This window comes from Amblyomma mixtum, chromosome 8, assembly GCF_055824585.1.
Source record: "Amblyomma mixtum isolate Tamu chromosome 8, ASM5582458v1, whole genome shotgun sequence".
NCBI classification, from domain to species: domain Eukaryota; kingdom Metazoa; phylum Arthropoda; class Arachnida; order Ixodida; family Ixodidae; genus Amblyomma; species Amblyomma mixtum.
The window spans coordinates 120,849,693-120,869,340 of NC_143019.1; the positions used below are offsets into that span (position 1 = coordinate 120,849,693).

The 19,648-nt window shown below is 49.5% G+C and overlaps 1 protein-coding gene across 2 annotated transcripts; it reads right to left on the reverse strand.

Annotated features, from left to right (window-relative positions):
* Positions 1 to 570: 570 nt before the first annotated feature.
* LOC149334138 (monocarboxylate transporter 9-like) lies at positions 571 to 19,335 on the reverse strand. 2 transcript variants are annotated; one of them, XM_089555032.1, is made up of 7 exons: positions 19,039 to 19,335; positions 16,001 to 16,284; positions 13,170 to 13,313; positions 11,212 to 11,714; positions 8,479 to 9,087; positions 7,009 to 7,201; positions 571 to 4,658 (listed from the first exon to the last, which is right to left on the reverse strand). In XM_089555032.1, exons 2-7 carry the CDS (start codon positions 16,209 to 16,211, stop codon positions 4,507 to 4,509), a joined length of 1,812 nt encoding a protein of 603 aa, XP_089411158.1. In that variant the 5' UTR covers positions 16,212 to 16,284; positions 19,039 to 19,335; the 3' UTR covers positions 571 to 4,506. The 2 variants fall into 2 exon arrangements, with proteins under 2 accessions (XP_089411158.1, XP_089411157.1); XM_089555031.1 differs by having other exon boundaries at positions 19,043 to 19,334.
* Between the last annotated feature and the right edge of the window lie 313 nt (positions 19,336 to 19,648).

Below are 19,648 nucleotides of genomic sequence, written 5' to 3' on the forward strand. Positions count from 1 at the left end.
TTTTAAGTAGTGCGAAGTGTTAATTCATCTCCTGGGAAATTTATAAAGACAAACCAAAAGCAGTTGCCAAACGGCTGTCACCTAAAGGCAGTTAAATATGCCTTCAATATATGAAAGGGGAAGGAAATCCCAGCAAGAGTTTTTCTTTGCAAAGATATTGGCCCTCGTTATTCAAGCGAAACAAAAAATTCCAGGAACGAACTTTCAATAGGGACTCCGGTCATAAGGGTAGACAGTTTCCCATAAATTTCGTGATGTTTTGTGAGTGCAAACTTAACGTAGGCGGAGGAAAAAGACGCAGCGAGCGCGCCATTTTCACAACTGGTTTTATTGAAAATGGCACTGGTGGACGTGGCCACCTAAATGATTCTTTTTGTACGACAACGAAAAAGAAATATTTCCGTGGAATTCCTCGCAACAATATTGCCACGTTCCTGGACATTATCGTGGCGCCGTCTCCCGGCCGAACTGCCTTAACCGCCATCCTGGCTAGCCTTAGCCATGGTGGCGGGCAGTGCTTCTTCGCCGTCTCTTCTTCGGGTTCCGCTCGGGAGTTCGCTGCTGCCTTGCGCTGCTCAGTAAAACGTGACCTGGCTGTCCCGACTGTCTAGCCGTGACATATTTGGTGGAGCCGGCTGGGTAACGTCCCATGTACACTGCCTCTGAAGACACCTTTGAAGCCAGCTCTCAGTGCGTGGACACAACCCCCGTCCACAAAGCGAGCCGCCGCCTGCGAGGCCTGCAGCCACAGTTCAGCGGCTTTAAGAGATATGACATAAACCACTGGTAGCCAGACCACTCAACGTTTTGGAGCTGACGCTCCGTTCGTACTCCACGCGCCCAGGTCACCGCCGACGTTCCACGGTGTTCGAGGACGTTGAAGATTGGTTGGCCAGTTTCGACCGTGTGGCAGCCTTCAATCAGTGGGACGGTGAGCGGAAGTTGAGGAACGTTTACTTCGCACTAGAGCACTCGGCAAAGATCTGGTTCGAGAACCACGAGACCTCTTTTGCCACCTGGGAGGTTTTTCGTCGCGAGCTGCTGGCGACATTCGGCACCAGTGAACGAAAAGAGAAGGCGGAAGTCGCTCTGCACTCGAGGTCGCAGCAGCCAAATGAGAGCGCCACCATGTTCGTTGAGGACATGATGCGCCTCTTCAGTCGAGCCGACCCTGCTATGGCCGAAGCCAAGAAATTGCGACACCTAATGCGGGGTGTTAAGGAGCAGCTGTTTGCTGGACTTGTCCGCGACCCCCCAAGGACCGTGGCCGATTTGACGAGGGAGGCAGTGAGCATGGAACGCTCCTTGCAGGAACGCGGTGCGCAGTATGGCCGGCCGGCAGGATAGTATGGCAGCCGCTAAAATCTGCACGCCTACGACGCTGCCCCCTGAAGATCTTCGAGAGCTTGTAAGGAGCATCGTGTATAAATCAGGGCAAAAGCATAGTGATGCAGATTGTTTGTCCCGTGCCCCACTTCCAGCCAACACCGCGGACCTCGACGACGATTCTCTTTTCCTTGGGGTCATCTCCGCGTCCGCCCTGGCTCAACGCGAACGAGACGACATTGAATTACGGTCCCTGATTGACTATCTCGAAGGAAGCGCTCAGACTCCGCCCCGCATCTTTTCATGCGGCCTGTCATCATTCTGTTTACGGGAGGGCATCCTGTGCAAAAAGAACTATAGGTCGACGGGGGCTGTCTATCTGCTCGTTATACCTAATGCCTTTCGCGATGAAGTCTTGCAGGCGTGCCACGATGACCCTTCCTCTGGTCACCTTGGTTTCTCCCGAACGTTGGCACGCATACGGCAAAAGTATTACTGGCCCAAGCTCGCGGAGGTTGTGAAACGCTACGTCCGAACTTGTCGCGAGTGTTAACGTCGCAAGACGTCGTCGACTAAGCCGGCCGGCCTATTGTAGCCTATTAATCCACCACAAGTTCCTTTCTACCAAGTCGGCATGGATTTACTCGGCCCCTTTCCGGAGTCTTCGCTGGGTAACCGGTACATTGTGATCGCCACTGACTACCTCAGTCGATACTGTGAGGCGAAAGCTCTTCCCGGTGGAACAGCTGCGGAAATTGCCACCTTCTTCATGCACAACATCGTGCTTCGTCATGGCGCACCCACGGTCGTTATAACTGACAGAGGAACGGCCTTTACCTCGGCGCTGACACAGGAAGTTATGCGACTCAGCGGCACGAGTCACCGACGAACAACAGCTTATCACCCCCAAACTAATGGACTCACTGAGCGCCTAAATAAGACGATCGCCGACATGATCTCCATGTATGTCGACGACGACCACCGCAACTGGGATGCAGTACTCCCTTACGTTACTTTCGCATATAACACTGCGCTGCAAGAGACGACTCACTTCACACCGTTTCGCTTAGTCCATGGTCGCGAGGCCATGACTATGCTCGATGCAATGCTGCTTCCTGGTAGTGAAAACTCCACTGTCGTGGACCCGACCGCTTTGTTCACGAAGCCGAGGCCGCCCGCCAACTTGCTCGGCAGCATATCCGGCATCAACAAGAAAAAGACGCTCGCCATTACAACCACAGCCACAGGGATGTCACTTACCAGCCCGGAGAACATGTTCGGTGTGGAGCCCAGTCCGTCAAAGAGGGCGCTCTGAAAAGCTGCTTCGGCGGTACTTTGGCCCCTATAAAGTGTTACGCCAACTCGGCGAGGTAAACTATGAAGTTCTGCCTCAAGGAACTGTTCGTTCCTCTAGACGACCAACGTCCGAAGTTGTGCATGTCGCACGAATGAAGCCGTACCACGCCCGCTAGCAGCTCACTCGTCTCTACCTTCTCTCTCTCTCTATACTAAGCTCTTCACCGTGCGCACCCGTCGAGATGGTGATCGGCCTACGACGCTGCCCCCTGAAGATCTTCGAGAGCTTGTAAGGAGCATCATTCGCGAAGAACTCGCGAAACTTCGCTTCGAAGCTCCACAGGCCAGCGTCGCCGCACTGTCGGACGTGGTACGGGATGAAATCCGTCGAGTGGTGCAGCCAGCACCAGTTGTTCCGGAGCCGCAACCCTACATCATGACCTACAGCGAGGCACTTCGACGGTCTGCGGCAGTGGCACATGCTTTTTCACCTGTGCCGGCTGTGCAGTACCCACGTCCAACTGTGGCCACCACCGTGCCGCAGGAATTCCGGCCCGCCATGTGTAAAGCGGACATGTGGTGAACGCCGAGGAATCGGCCACTCTGCTACCACTGCGGTGAGCCCGGCCACATCCTGCGCCACTGCCCCTACCGTCGGATGGGTTTCAGGGATTTTGCTTAAGACGCTCCTCGACCACGCTACGGCGAGCGACCCCAGGAGACTGAGCAGTACCTGACGTCCAACTTGCAGGCTCAGACCGTGCCGCGACGCCAGTCTCGATCCCCATCGCCAAGGAGATTCTCTTCTCCCAGCCGCCCGTCGACCTCTGGCGAATTCAGAGGCAGGTCCCCAAGGCGGGAAAACTGAAGACGGCGCCACGAGAATGTCCAGGAATGTGGCAATATTTTATTCAAACAATATATTTTCATGACGGAACTGCGGCCCTGGAGCTCTGTAGGTGACATTCAGGATCGGTCTTTACTATACATTTTTTTTGTGCCTCGTAGAGTTTTAGAAGAAATGCTTTCAGGGTTTGGTAAAAACGTGCGCTTCCGCTCAAGAACTCGCAGTGACGAAGCAAGGTGTTGTTGACTAGTGTTAATTCACCTCGTTGCCATTGTAAGGCAGTTATGAAAAAGGGTGCGCGAGAAAAAAACAAAGAGATGGCGAAAGGCTCGTCGCATGCTGTTTAGGGAGAGGAATGCAGGGAATAAAAAGAGCAGTTTATCACGTCTTCGGCATGGGAAGTGAAACTCTGAGCGATGTGAGCCTACTCTGGTTACAACTCTGGCTAACTTCGACAACAGCACCGTGGAATCAGGCATGATTGATACTTGAAGCGACGACTTGTCGTGAGGAATAACGCCACTTGAATTTGGCTCGGTGTATAATGGCCTGAGATCAAAGCCAACGCCACCGAGTGGTTTTTTTAGGGCTTCGAACCACGGAGTTCGGGCCATTTCCCAGACAGAACCGTTGTGGTTAGTTGACAAGGTACGGCATGTAGGGCAGGCCGAAGCCTTTAGGAAGAAAATAGGATGCGCAACCACCTGGCTACTGTGGCCAGTCTTGTAATGTTCCCAGTCTTGTGGCTAATAACACCAAGGGTGTCAAATGGTGCCGTGGAGAACTATTTTGCACGCAGAAGACCCCTGGCAAAAAGCGTGCCGCAAGCCTCGCTGTGAACTGAGGTTCGGGCTTATCGTTAGCCTCTATGCAACGCCAGCGTTCGCAGAAGCGCCATTATCGCACTGGTATCTTTACTGGAAAAGTTACGATATATTCGAAGAAGCGCCGAAGCGCGCACAATTTCCCGACACGAACGTGCTGGGTTCTTTCCTTGATTTGAAGCCCCTGGCGTTTCTGTAAATACACTGTTCCCATTAATCGGCGCATGGCTGCAGTGCCCAGCTTTCTCGTTCACGCGTAACCTCGAAGACGCGATGAAGTAGTATAGTGATTCCCACGGCGATCACGGCGTATCCCATGGCCTGAAGCATGTTGTCGTAGCTGCCGGCTTGGTCGCGAAAGTAGCCTGGAAAGAAACAAAAAAGGGCGCTGATGTAAGGCCCAAAAAAAAGACCATTTTTTTTTTCTGGAGAAGAGTCGTCATCAAAGGCAATATACACAGCTTGGACAACTTTAATCAAGGACAACACTTAGCTGTGCCGGAGGGTGCCGACGTTTTTCGCAGCTACACGGTTATAATTAGACAGCTGTTGCTCCCATCCCATACCTCATGGCAAAAAAGAAAGTAGAATCGAACAATTATTTGAGCGAAGTAACCGTTTCTGACCAAGGTATCGAAGTATGGTACTCGCAGGCACGTGAGCGAATACGTAAGTTGAACAGCCCCGATGGTTGTTCGTGTTTGTTGCATACGTTACGTTTACAATAGCACTATACATTTTGATTTTGTGTCTTCGTTTCAAGCATGAAAACAAACAGAGGAAAGTGGAAAAAGGAAAAGGAATAAGCTGGCACCTGCTACCAAAAGAGGCACAACGTTTGCCTTCTCCAGAAGGAAGAGGGGAGATGAAGGACACAAAAGGACCCAGGTGAAAATATTCCCCTGGGTCAACTGGGCGTAACTGGTATCAACTCAGCTGGAATCAACGCTTTCATGTTGGAAACAGGATAGAAGGCAGCTGGGTTTTGTCTGAGGCCAAGTGGGATCTAACTGGTCTCATATGGGTCTCTGCCGGGAAGCAACCCGCCTTCGTTGGGGAATTTGTGTTGTATAAAATGAAGATACGGCAAGCAGTTGCGCATCTTCCTGCAGTCTCTCCACCTTTTTGAACATCAAATAATAATTCACAAATTTGTCTTTTCCGCATTACTGAAAAAAAATAGGAAAAAAGAATGGGAATTGAATACCGGAACTTTGAAACACTTGTGTGGCGTCTGCTTGCTACACAAACTGGTGCAGAACTAGAATGAATCTGGTTACTTTCATTTGTGGCAAGTATGTTGCTGTCGCAGCGCCAGTTTCCATGACAGTTTACCAGAGCATTAAGATGAAATCTGTTTGGTTCGCCGCTGATCAATTAAAAAACAGCGCTGTAGAACAATGCAAGGCACGTGCATGCTGATGCTGCGTGCTGTTACAAATATATATCTTATTTACTTGCTTCAGCTGGACCGGCTTTGTAATAAAATACTCGTCACATTATGCGATGCTCAGTAGTGTTTTATAAAAGATCTGCCCAGAGAAAAAGTTCGCGAAGGGAGTGGGCTGTAAATCCGGCAATGAAAATTACTTTGTGGAGGAAATAAGCACTTGGCTGGCGCGTAGAGCACACGATGTGCTTTTAATTTAAGCCAGCTTATGGTGACTCGCTACAGACTGCTTACAAAGCGCGCAAGCGCAAGTGCACTATCATAGTTGATCTTGCAGTGCACGTCTACGCGCATACGTCTACAGTAAGTGAACACCGAAATGCATGTACACGGAGGTGTGCAAGACGCTCTAACACGGATAACGTTCACTAGGATAAAATTTAAAAACAAAATGTATGGAGTATCGCTTGAAAAGATGCAACGCATTTTATTTCCATGTTTACAGGTGCTAAAGACTGGGACTGAGGTGAATCTTGGCGACCTAACAAACATCAGAAATTATTCATCAGGGGTGTTTAGTCGTCATGGCACTTGTCCCAGTTGCTAGGATATCCGAGGATATTCGACCAGCGGTTTTGTCCGCAGACTGTGACGTGACACACCATCACTTAATCTGAGTACGGCTTGTCTGCAGCACCTCTGTCACGCCTCTTTTCGGTGCCGCTAAACAACTGGGCACTCTGGCCGAAAATTCAAATAACGGTCAGTCCAGTTTCGTGGACGCACTTTCATGAGCGCGTGGGATGCGTGGTGAACAAAAGCTGCCTTTCAGGTTCACTGTTTTGCTGAACTCAGCGTAATGTTGAATGAACGGTCGAGCTACCTAGGTGTGACGGCTGGACATGGCCCACAGCCATATCCACAGGCTCCGCTGACTGTGAACACGACGTGTGCCAAGTGTATGACCACTGATACACTTAATGAGTGGTGGAGGAGTGCGTATTAAAGATTTCTAACTTCAGTCGTAATTGTAGTAAGTGGATAAAGGAAAACGAGGACAGGACATGCGCCTGTCGGCAGACATCAAGGTGGCCACCATCACTGCCGCATGCAGACAAGACTGTATAAAGAAAGAGTAGTCAGCAGAAGAGAATAGATGGGACATGCCTCACAGTGCAGATTCGTATGAGACAACCCCAAACCCATCTGAGATCTAGTCCTGTAGACCCTGATGGTGGTATTCTGTGCTCAGTGCGAAACATCCGTGGCAGAGAATAGAATCAGGACGAGTCGTGCGCGGTCAGGTTCGGAGGCTGAGTACTCACCGATGATGTACGGCCTGACGAGGGCGGTGATGCCCGCGCAGAAGCCGACGATGCCCATGGCGGTCGGAATTAGCTTCACGCCAACTGCGTCGCTCAGGACGACCGTGAAGAGGGCCGCACAGTTGCCGATGGCTACGCCCATCATCGCGATGGCCACCGCTATCGACAGGTATGTAGTGAGAAAGGGCAGCACCTGCAAACCGGAAACGTCGCCAGTCTTTACCGTATATCCATACTGTACACTGAAAACATAAAACGACTGACGACCCTTTTCAAACGGAAAGTTACGAGTAGGTTATTGAGTATCTAAAAGGCTGGCATAGCGACAGTTTTTTAGCCTTTTCTGTGGATGTAAAAAACTTGTATTATTTGATCCCGCACGAAGACCTGTCCAACAGTGTCGGAAATTGTATTGAGGCCCATGGAGCGGTTCGGTTTCAAAATGCGTCAGGTGTTGCAGTCAGCGCCAGTGTATGCGTATTTTTCTTGCCTTTTTCGTTGCTACTACTGCTGCAGTATTAAGTAATCGTTGAGGATTGCAAATTGGCTGAGTGAGTGGGTGAATTGAGAGCGTAGTTTCCAGGCACAGCGCTAAGACAGAGCACAAAGGAATGGACACACACCGCAATCTCTTACCTGCATCTGAAAGTTCTAACAAAAATGCTTAACTTTCTTTAGAATTCACATTACATTTCTATTGACTGCGTTAAGACTGTATTAACGTGTACATAGTACGCGCATTGGCAATTGAACGTTCAAAGTGCACGCTGTTTAATATGATAAAATATCATCTTGCTATGTGCAGCGTTATTCAGTGTATTATGTAGTCTTATGCTGTGATTCTAGGCAGTGATGTGATTCGTAACTTTGCCAGCTAACTTCAGGACCGCGCGCCTGAGGTCCCTCGGCCTTATCGATCAATTAATGTGGGACACTGCTATTTTATGCAAACACAAAATATATGTTCATTATGATAACAATAGAAAATTTCTTTGCACTGCGTGCGTGAGAAATCTCTTGTCGCATTCTTCGCCACATCCACCTCGATATACTCCTCTTCCTTACCCGTTTCCTGCTCTAACGTCTCCGTTTTTTTGGATGTCCGAATTTCCCCGATCCTTACGCTCATATGTGGCATTCCCTTTTCTCAGGCCTCACTGCGTTCAAGTTCCCCATTATGCAAGCCCTTTCCCCCGACGTGGTGGGCATGGCTAGCCTGGGACTAGCTGACGGGCCAGTTGGGCTTGGCGACTCTAGCGTAGGACATCAGCGACGCTTAGTGGTGCGTTGAAAATGAGCCGTTGCCCTTTCTCTCTTCCCCACTTGCTGTACGCATGCCATCACCTGAGCACGATAGTAAAGCGTGTGGTATGGGGGCGGGTATTACACAGATCGACGAAGATACTGCAAGCAAGGCAGCATCTCTGGGACGAAGAAAAGTTCATAATAATCATTGTAGAGTCAGCTTACCGCAAAGCAGACGCCCAGCAGCAAGCAGCAGACGCCTACGATGGTCTTGTGCGAGACACGATCACCGTCGGCAGCCCAACCGCAGCCGAGGCGGCCGACGATGTCTGCCGCGGCAAACCCGCAGATGAGGTACACTGCTTTCTTAAGAGGGATGCCACGGTCCGCGGCGAAGTCCATTACCACCGTCATGAACATCATCAGCGTGTTCATCACAACCACGAATGTCACACACACTAGCATGAACAGGGTAGTGCACAGACCAGTCTGCTCCACATTACTTTCGGAACTTTCAAACGGCGGCGGCCTCTTGACAGAGCAGAATTCACTTCCGTCTTGTTTGGCGCAACCGACGCCCAACCGATGATCAGTGCTGTCGCCATATTCCGCTATGCGGCTGTAACATGAGGTTTCTGACCAAGTGCTGTCCACTGAATGCGATAGTTGCATGTTTTTCCTGCGTAAGACGGACCGAGCGTTCGACCTGTCATCGCTGATGGTGTCGGGGCATTCGATGGCCACGAGTTCTGGACGCGAAGACTGGAGAACGTCAGGAAGTTCACACCCTGTTCCATATCTGTGGTTCTCGCAGCCGTGCACACAGCTTGGATCCTTGTCACAGTAGAAAAGAACATGAAAAAGGAGACAACGATATACCAATCTGTCAGTCTAAAGTGTAAAAGCTAGAACGCTGCATCGCATCTTTCGGACAATTTTACTGTTGCATCTATGAAGCTTAACATTGTTGGCAACATGTCATCATAGACTGAAGAAGGGGTTCGCACGGCAAACTGCAAAGCTGGTGTGTTGCACTGTCTCACATTCTGTTGGCGCTGGAGTGGAAATATACAACGCGTACTGAGGCGTTTAAGGTTGCGCAAAGAAAATTAATGCGTATTAGAGAACGGAGATAGCACCTTTGTAATATTTTTTTAGAGGGGTATATAACGGCCTGGATTGGGAGGAGTTGGGAGTGAGAGGTAATCGAAGATATCTCAGTAAACGGTAGGTCTGAAAGTTACTATTCAGCAAATGAAAACGATCTTCAGCACTCTCAAAAGGAACCAGAGCTTTACAATAGGTAGCGAAATGTTGCAAGTGGTAATAAAACACATGTACTTGGGGCCGCCGCGGTGGTTCAGTGGTTATGGCGATTGGCTGCTGACCCGAAAGACGCAGGATCGATCCTGACTGCGGCGATCAAATTTCACTGGAGGCGAAATTTTAGAAGCCCGTGTGCTGTGCATGCCAGTACACGTTAAAGAACCCCAGGTGGTCGAAATTTCCGGAGCCCTTTACTATGGCGTCCCTCATAGCCTGAGTCGCTTTGGGACGTTAAGTCCTGATAAACCACCGCATCTACTTAGGGCACGTAGTGGCCGCAGATCCAGGACACCAGAAAAAAATAACAAGGAGAATAAGAATGGGACCGAGTGAATTTTGCAGGTGGTATTAGAATATAAACGGCCTTCTCCTGGTATCCCTCAAGAGAAAAGTACATAACAGCTGTATCTTCTCCAGTAACCATTTATGGGGCACAAAATTGCAGGCTAACGAAAAGAGTTAGACTTGAACTGAGTACAAGGCAGCGGGCTATGAAAAGGATATGTGTAACGTTAAGAGAGGGGAAGAGGTCAGACTGGGTCAGAGAGGGAACGCGAGTGAATGATATTCCACTTGAAATAAAGAACAAATGGGCATGGGCAGGGCTTGTATAGCGGAGGCAAGATAACCGATGGTCGTTAAGGGTAACGATCTGGATTCCCAGATAAGGCTAGCGTAGCAGCACGGGGCGGCAGAAAGTCAGGTGTCCGGATGAGCTTAGAAAGTTTGCGGCGATAAGGCAGCCGTATATGGCACACGACAGGGTTGATTGGGCATATATGGGAGAGACCTTTGTCCTGAAGAGGGCTTGGTTAGGCTGACGGTGATGAGGAAGATGAATCCACTTCTTTCGCTAGTCAGCCGGTTAAAAGCGCAGTGGCTGTTCTGCATCGTTTTAATTAGCCGAATTAGTTGCGCACCTACTGACGTTCTTCCACAGAGGTTGAAGGCCGCGTAGTAGGAGTAATAGCGCCGCTAACTGGCTGGCAGCAGCTGTGGGAACTTCAACGGCAGGATAGTAGTGAGGTAAAGCATACGCCCTATTTGCGCTAAAGCGTTTCCTGGGAAAACTTGCACAATAAAAGGAACCTGAAGAAACCTTTAGGAATCGTCCATTCGCTTTCAGAAAAAAGGGCTCAGGGTACGTGAACCATACCCACAGCGTTTTTACGTATGTGTACATGCAAACATTCATGAGGAAGGGGCCTTCAATAATAATTTTTGTACAACTTGCGCTCTTAACCTCCTGCCTAGCGATGTTATACGTGAAGTTGTTATAAAAAATTGGATGTCAAAGCGTAGGGTCTTTAATCTTTATTTGGCTTGATTTTTTTATGGTGTCTAAGCTCGCACCACGGCCCCCTCTATAAAATAACAAGCTGAATCGAACAGAGCCGGAATTCGAGATGTACCATTACGTCCCGTGAATGATTTACGCGAGCGCCGATTGCCTCGAGTGGAATTTTTCGTACTTTTTTGTTCCACGAACAAATGCAACCTGTTTAGCATGGTCGAATCATTATCCGAGTTATTCCAAGAAGAAAACCACACCTGAGTGGTTCTAGCCATTACGCAAGGTCACCAGCCGTGATTCAAGGAAAATGGCTACGTCTTTTTTGACGACCGACTTACCGTGCTGGCATCATTTAGGGTTCCAGTACTGGCGTCTTTTGTTCTCAGGGGCACCTTGCTTAGTCGGTTGACTTCGAATGGTTCCGGGCGGACATCGAAAGCCTGGTTGTCTCTACCAAGCTTGGCATTTTCACTGACCGAGGTGAACGAGCTGTAGTGTCTCCGTCTACCGGCTGCGGCTCGTACCAGGCCCGCCGAGGCGGAACTTCGGCCGGGCTCCTGCAGCGGTTTCGGAGCCTGCTTGTCTTCGCCGCGCGTCGAGGTCCAGGGCGGTGAGCGGACCACGAGAGAGAACGCGGTCGCGTTCATCATGATGGCTCCGAGTATAAGGAAGCCACCCCTGAGTCCGAAGGCGTCCGCGCAGTACCTGAACAGGGTGGGGAAGACGAAGGCGCTGAGCGTCGTTCCCGCGTGGACGAGTCCGCTTGCGCTAGCCCGCTTCCGGTCGAACCAGGTGTTGACGCAGACTGCATTCGGAATGACCAGCATGCCGCTGCCAATGCCTGGAATGGCACAGAAACGAGTACTGGTTGTTGTTGTATAGTTGCCTTAGGGACATGAAAACGTTGAGACAGGAAGAGAGGATAGTGGGTCAGGGAGCAAACGCGGGTTAATGACATCCTAGTGGAAATCAAGAGGAAGAAATGGGCTTGGGCAGGGCGCGTAATGCGAAGGCAAGATTACCGCTGGTCCTTAAGAGTAACGAAATAGATTCCAAGATCTCACACCATACATATGTATGGTGTGTGACGTTTTCCATGCTGTCTTTTTACTCACATGTGTGGCACACATATTTTTTCGGTAGTAACTTTATGACTATATGCATACTTTCAATGGTGCGAACCTGCAAACAATGGAACTGAACATAAACAAGTGCCTCTCGCCGTAATTCTATACTTCGTATGTACCGGTTTAAGAAGAGTTATCTTGAATCTGTGCCCTGTGACAAATATTCAAGCATACTTATTGCGTCACATCTATCTTGCAAGACGGATGTAGATCATGTAGCCAACATTCCTTCGCGCAAGGCCGCAGAAAAGGGGTGTTATCATTTTTGTTCGTGACGCGAGAAGCGACCGGACTAATCTCGATTGTTCACAGCCATGAACAGCTGCATCTACGTGTTTCTAGATTACTCTAGATGACCTCGACCTGTTATCTCGAAGTTTCCTTGCCGGCTTTAAATTGAACGATGCCGCGAGCAGCGGGGATTCGTAGTTCGACGACCGACGAGCACGCTTGTTGCTTACGCCGCCGCCGAGTGATTCAGTTCTTTTGCGGGCGCAAGTCAGCCCAAATAAAGAGCTTCGTTTCCAAGACTGGTTGGTGTCGTCCTGACCGCTGGACTGCCGTCACTACAACGTGACAATATTGATCATTCTGAGTTCAAATTTGCGCTAAACAACTTGCTATACTCTTGAGCATATAAAACTCTTGCTACTGTACATCTTGCTTTTTTTTGTATAAATTTTGCAGTTAAACCCATACTGTTCCAAAGTTCTTTTCCTTTATTGCTGTGTTTTCATGGCCAGTGGTGGAGGCACATGGTTGTCTGGTGCTTTTACGAGCTTCAATATTATAATGTTCTATTTTTATTTTTTCGGTCTGATAGCCAGCTATGTTTTTACGCTTTCCACTTTTACTTTCATAGTTAAATGTCCAAACTTTTTTGCAGTTTGTACTTTCTGCTACTTATTTATCTGCACTCTTGGTGTAACTAACTCACATTTTGGCGCGGACCTTTCGTATTTACATTTCCCGCTATTTTGTATACTTATTCTTTTTGTGCGTAACCCACTCCGCTCTTTAACCTCCTCGGACTCTGAAAATAATGAAATAAGTGAATAAAGTATATAAACAACAAGCTAATTAAATAAACAATAACATCCAAGGTACTTTTCTAACCCATGTTAGGCGAAAGCGTTGATGCACTTATATTTCTGCTAGCGGTCACTCACCGTAAAATCCTCCAAGAAAAACAGAGAGGTACGTAACATTTGGTGCAAAGAAGCAGAGGGCAACTGACACCGAGCTGATCACCGCTCCAGCCACAGCCACCGGGCGGATGCCGATCTTCTTCACGATGATAGCCGCCAGGGGCGCTGCATGGCAGAGGAACGTTAGAGGAACGGACACAGCTTGTGGAAAGTCCAGCGACCCACAAATGTTATCAAGAATTACTTGCGACGCCACGGTGGCTAAATGGTTAGGTTGCTCGGCTACTGAGCCGGAATACTCGGTTTCAGTCCCGGCCGCGGCGTGCATATGTTTCGATACAAGCGAAACTCAAAAGGCGCCATTATACTGTGCGATGTAAGCGCACGTTAAAGGACTCGAGGTGATTTAAGTTAATCCGGAGCCCTTCACTATGGCGTCCCTCATAGAACGTGTGTTACTTTGAGACGTAGTTTAAACGCCAGAGTGAACAGCTTGTTTCCGAAACAAAAATAAAGCCGACAACACGGGTGTACGCACGCCGGATTTGTGTTGTCGTCGCGTCTGTAAGTGCACTGACGGCAACTAAGTCCAGTATTGTTCTCAATGAACACTGATTTTCTGCTGACTCTTTCTGGCTGTCTTTTTAAGCGTTTGTTTGGCAGGAAGAGAAGCATTGATTGGCGAAAAAATTGAATGTAAATTTCTTCCCACCGCTAAGTTCGAACGCATCAGGTCTTTAGAGAAAAACAAACAAAAAATTCTAAGGACGATTAAAATTCTCTCTAATGCGAACTTTTAGAGAAGCTATATAGGTGTCACAGTCTCTGTAGGCTAACTGTTTTGCGTATAGTAGTAGTACTCGATAACTAGTGGCAGTACGACGATGTGCAATGCACAGCGCGAGAGTGCGTTGAAGTTTAACACGCGGCGTGATCGGCTGCGGCTCTCAGTCTCTGTAGGCTCATTGTTTTGGTTTGCTGGTTCGTCGGCTCGTCTGACGGCGATATTGTGACGAAGACGAAGCTGGCAGTGGCGCGGGACGGAGCGCCCGCGCTAGGCCAGCGGCCATTAAATCATCTCATAGCCATGGTTCACCACGTCTCATTCTTCGGCTGGCCGCCACGTTACATTTGGTGGAGGTGCTGGGATCCCTTCATCGCCATCCTGGTCACGGAGCTTCGGCGTCCTGGGCCTGCCGTGGACGTCGGCCGTGAGTACCTGGTCAGCGCCGCACGGCCGTGCCCCAGCCCGCCCGACCTGAACCGACCTCGACGCTCACCCCAGCCCCGTCCCCCGCCCGGACCACACTACAGGACGACCCAAGACCTGACGGACCCAAGACCCGACGGACCCAAGACCCCACCGACCCAAGACCCCACTGACCCAAGACCCAAACGTGAAGACACCGTCCCCCTGCCCCCGCCGTTCGGTGCGTCCAGAGACCTCGGCCGTCAGCTCCTGGCACCCTACGGCGCGGGTGCTTCGTGGACCGGGACTCATTCTCTCATCTTTCTCATCGTGGCGGCCAGCACTGCACCATCTTCTACATATTGCTCGATTCTTCACTCAAGACCATCGCCATTTCGCCGTCTGTTCGTCACCGATCGGGACGATCGCTCGGAGGCCCCGGGTAGTGTGACGAAGACGAAGCTGGCAGTGGCGCGGGACGGAGCGCCCGCGCTAGGCCAGCGGCCATTAAATCATCTCATAGCCATGGTTCACCACGTCTCATTCTTCGGCTGGCCGCCACGTTACAATATTATTTTGGTATTAGTATTAATTGATTCAGACGATGATGTGCAATGCACAGCGCTAGAGTGCGTTGCAGCTTAGCGTGAGCCGTGGTCGGCTGCGGCGATAGCCTAGTGCTCTCATGCAGTGGCCAGCGAAGCTTACCTGTTCACGCCACCGCGGGTTTGAATCCCAGTAGCGGCAATGCTTATTTTTATTCATTTACGGCTTTGCTCGGTTGGCACCGTTTTGAAGGGAATGGCGGTGCAGCGTCTCCGCGTACATTCGGGAGGCGTATACTTGCATTTATTTGTTGTTTTTTTTGCGTCAGTGACACTCGAACTTTCTTTTGCGCACTATATACTATTTTTCCTGCATTCATCACCAGGCTCGTTTTGATGACTAAGGGGACAAAAGCCTTGCAGTTAAAAAGCTGTTATTCCAACAGTGTGTAGCGAATTGCGGTATATATATTACAAGATAAGACAAATTACGGCAATAACCAGGCTACGTCTTAGTTAAACCATTCGGCCAGAGCCGTAATTGGTTGTAAATCTGAGGCGGAGGCTGCGGCTGCTTAATGCAGACGCTTCCTGCACTTTTACAGCCTTTATAGCACGGACCTCGTCCGAGATGACAGTTCAAGGTCCGTTCTTCTGACCGAAGAAGCATTGCTCTGTCTCTGTGTGTGTAGATTAGTCAGCAATGCAAGCGGCGAAACTAGTGAAGGGTGCAGGAGGGTGGGTGGTGGCGCTTATATGCCGTTGGGTGGGAGCCACACCCAGAGCCCCTACGGGATCAAAGGGGGTCAGAGCAACTTTGAAACACCCTCCTGGTTCGGCAGGTGGCCGGAGGTGCATCCACACGAGTGTGCTCCGGGGGAGGCAACTTCCGTGGCAGGCGTGTGCCGGAGCAAACTCCGATTGGTGCTTCTCCGCTCAACTGCCGAATTCTACGGACCACGGTTGCACGAAGGCAAAGGTTGAGCTCCGTATAATTGTTCTTGCCGTAAAAAGGACATCGTGAAAATCACTCAAAAGAAAAGTGAGAAGAATTGGCTGCCAGCGCCAAGACGCCAAACTATCTGTATGCGACATGTGAGCCTTCCATTGTTTCTTACCGACAATGTTGAGGCTGAATGGTACAATGGATAGCGGCCAGGCGGCGTCTTGGCGCGATACTGTGTACAGCTCCATGATGTACGTATACACCACGCCCGCCGAATAAGTCATGGGCGCCGTGAAGAAATTCGTCGCCGAGCATGCCAACGCCACCGTCCAGCTCCACGAGCAGTCGGGCTTCAAACGGTGGCACGCCGTTGAAGAAGCCATGGCTCACTCGTGAGGCGTGTCTGTCTCCTCTCCTTTCCTTTATGCCTAGTTGGTCAGTCTCGAAGCATTGAAGCTGCCAAAAGAACCAAATTGGCAAAAGGAAAGCTTAATGGGAAATAGAAGAAAAAAAGGAGCTTTGCAGTATAGGACCCGATGTAGAAAACAGCGCTTGCTTTGATTTGTTCGTTTCTTCAGATTGTTCGCTCACTCGCACGCACACACACACGCACACACGCACGCACGCACGCACACGCGCGCACGCACACACACACACACACACACACACGCACACACACACGCACGTGCGCACACGCACGCACGCACACACACGCACGCGCACACACACACACACGCACGCGCGCACGCACACACGCACACACACACACACGCACGCGCGCACACACACACGCACGCACGCGCGCGCGCACACACACACACACGCACGCGCGCGCACACACACACACACAGACGCACGCGCGCGCACACAAACACGCACACACACACACACACGCACGCACACACACGCACACACACACGCACACACACACGCACACACACACGCACACACACACGCACGCGCGCGCACACACGCACGCGCACAAACACGCACACACACACACGCACACACACACACACACACACACACACACACACACACACACACACACACACACACACACACACACACACACACCGTCTACCATGTTGCAGGTGTTGTACTGTCGTTTCCGCATTCCTAAATAGAAGCATGAGCTTCATAGGCGGAAAAGCTTATAGACGCAAAATTTGTCCTGGTCGCGGGTTCGACCCCCGGAGCGTTGCGAACTTTCTTTAACTGCGAAATTTCTGTGGACGCTGTATATCTTTCTTGTGTAGCCGTATGACAGCGCTTGGGTGGATGCTGATGGGTAATAGGTCCTTTATTACAAAGTCCAGGGTGGAGCTTCTACAAGCGGCATATTATTGACGACCCATCGCGACGCATTCTTGAAAAAGTACCTAATTTCACGAAACTTGAACCTCACTGTTTTTGTGACGGGTGTCTCGTGAATACTTCTGTCTTCTCACCTTCGTTGCGCAAACCTTGTTGTTTAAAAAACAAGAACAACGCGTGTTTGTGACGACAATGACGATGGGTGCAAAATTAATGTTGGTATGCTGCAGCCGCTGTGTAGGGGTTTCTTCGATTTCGGTAGACTGTAATAAGCTATCAGCTTGACTTGCTGATTAATGACGTTCACAGATAGAAATGCACCATTACCAAAACTTCTGGGCGAGCGCTTCCAGCACAGTTAGTGTCCGCCATGTAGTGCACGGCTTCGTGCTTCAAAAAGATAGCGCGCTGACATCACTGGTGACGTGCGAAAGAAAGTGAATGACCGAATAGATGCACAACGGAACGGGATAAGCCGTTATGTTTAATAGCACTGGATGGGCTCTGTCTTTAAATGCTAGTAATGACACAGTATCTACGTCATGCCGGTGGGAGTTCCGCGCTGATTGCTACCGTACTGCATGCATTGGTATTAATCCGGACTGATCTGGAAACTTTGAAATTAATGCCTCGGGATAAGGGCTTACTGCGAGAATTTTACCGATTGGAATAGTGTATAAATACGTCAATCTCGATATTTCCCATATATAAATTCGCGCTCACTGCTTTCAATCAGAACTTTATTAATTGCTAGAATATTATTTCAAGCTAGTTGGTGCATGCTTATCCTGGACGCCACAAAACATTTTATTTATTAAATAATCTTAGGTCGTTTTTGTATATTAATGACAATGACAATGGGCGCGAAATGACAATGACAACAATGAATATTAACGACAACAGTTATTCTCTCACGTTGTGTCCGCCTTGACACATAACCTGCGTGTAAAAGCGGCTCTTGCTTACTGCTTAAAAAATCTTAAAGCCTAATTTTGAATCCCCTCCATGTGGTTGCCCTGTGCTCTACCCAACCTGACCAAATCTACAGCTGGCCGAGATGTTCGAAGCGCTCCGGAACTCATTTCAGGGATTAACGCGAGGAGCATGAAAGTGGATGGACACGTAACGACATCATCGTCATCGTTTTTCGTGCTGTTTACGTTAACAGGCAAAGAAGCTACCGGCCGGGATTAACAATCTACTGAACTTGGTTTGAACTTTGTTGCCCAGAGACGCACATGACCTATACTCCGTTTCATACTTAGCAGGCAACGCTGCCAAAGCTAGAGCGCCTGTTCGCAGGCTAAGTCCGCACCCAAAAAGTAGTTCGCCTTACAACTAAAGTGAACACAAGCACATTTCGTTGTGACAGATGTCAAGTGCTGTGAATGACAATCTCCAGGACTTCGTTTAATCTCTTGCCACGTTTTCCTCCTGCGAGTCATCGAGAATTCGTGAAGTAAGAATGACTTTGGTGACCTGATACGCGGCGGGCAGGGCGAATCACCCTTAATCCATCCGCGCCTAAAAAGTAGTTCCCACTGAGTGAAAATTTTAGCTAGACGGTCCGAGCCCTGAGCGCCTCACTGCCACTTCGTTTTATACTGGGCTGTGTTTTCGTCCAGACGCTAACCGAGGCTACGAGACGGACGAATGAAACGTGGCGGAGTAATATGTGTTCGGCGGACGTACTATTTCCGTAGCCTCCGAAGCGTTGCCTGCTATGTATGAAATGGAGTATAAGAAGAGGTTGAAGAAATCCACTCCCTAGAGACGCCTCAGAGTAAGAATAAGTGCGCAGAATAGCTTACTAAGAGCAGATATATCTGAAAGAAGGGTTAGTGTGGGCTTATTTTTTCTAGTAATGTTGAACCTCAAGATAGTTGAACGTACCTACTTGATAAACAGAACTTGGAAGGTAAATTTCGTTGAGTCGTGTAGACCTTTCTTCATGATGCGGCTCAGGAGGCACTATATGGTGAGCATTTGCGCACACTTAGGCGCACACGGAGGAAGCACTATGGCACGAAAGCACAGAATGCATGAGCTTTGGGGGATTAATCCGGAGAGGAAGTAGTTTTTGCACTCTGCGAAGGTTTGCAACTTGGAACGAGTGTTCAGTACAAGCTGTATTTTTCAAATTGTGTTGCAGGTGGTTCGAAATGAGGATGCAGTCTTAACAAAAGAGGAAAAAGAAAATGAATTCGCAGACGTCTTAAACATTAGACATACAATGGGCACCACTCTGTCATAGGAAACTGCAGGAACTGTTTTCTTCACTCCAGTGACAGAACCAGCCAGGCAGACAAAAAGCTTTCGCATTGCGAACCCCCCAGCGTGGAGTGGATTTGCTGACGTCTTTGCGCCTGGCTGGAAAAGGTCATACCACTTATGTTAGCCGCCACTCCATCTGTAACTGAGTACCGTATTTATTCGCATATTTGTGGATACACTCTATCAGTCGACCGTCTAATTACTGAAACCGAAAAAGAATGTCGTCAGT

Bases quoted from the DNA above. Each gene is read 5' to 3' on its own strand.
- LOC149334138 (XM_089555032.1), bottom strand. From the start codon at position 16,211: ATGGCTTCTTCAACGGCGTGCCACCGTTTGAAGCCCGACTGCTCGTGG. The intron at 13,314-16,000 runs GTAAGAAACAAT...TCTGCCATGCAG, and splicing joins ATTCAGCCTCAACATTGTCG to CGCCCCTGGCGGCTATCATC. The intron at 4,659-7,008 runs GTGAGTACTCAG...GTTTCTTTCCAG, and splicing joins CGTCAGGCCGTACATCATCG to GCTACTTTCGCGACCAAGCC.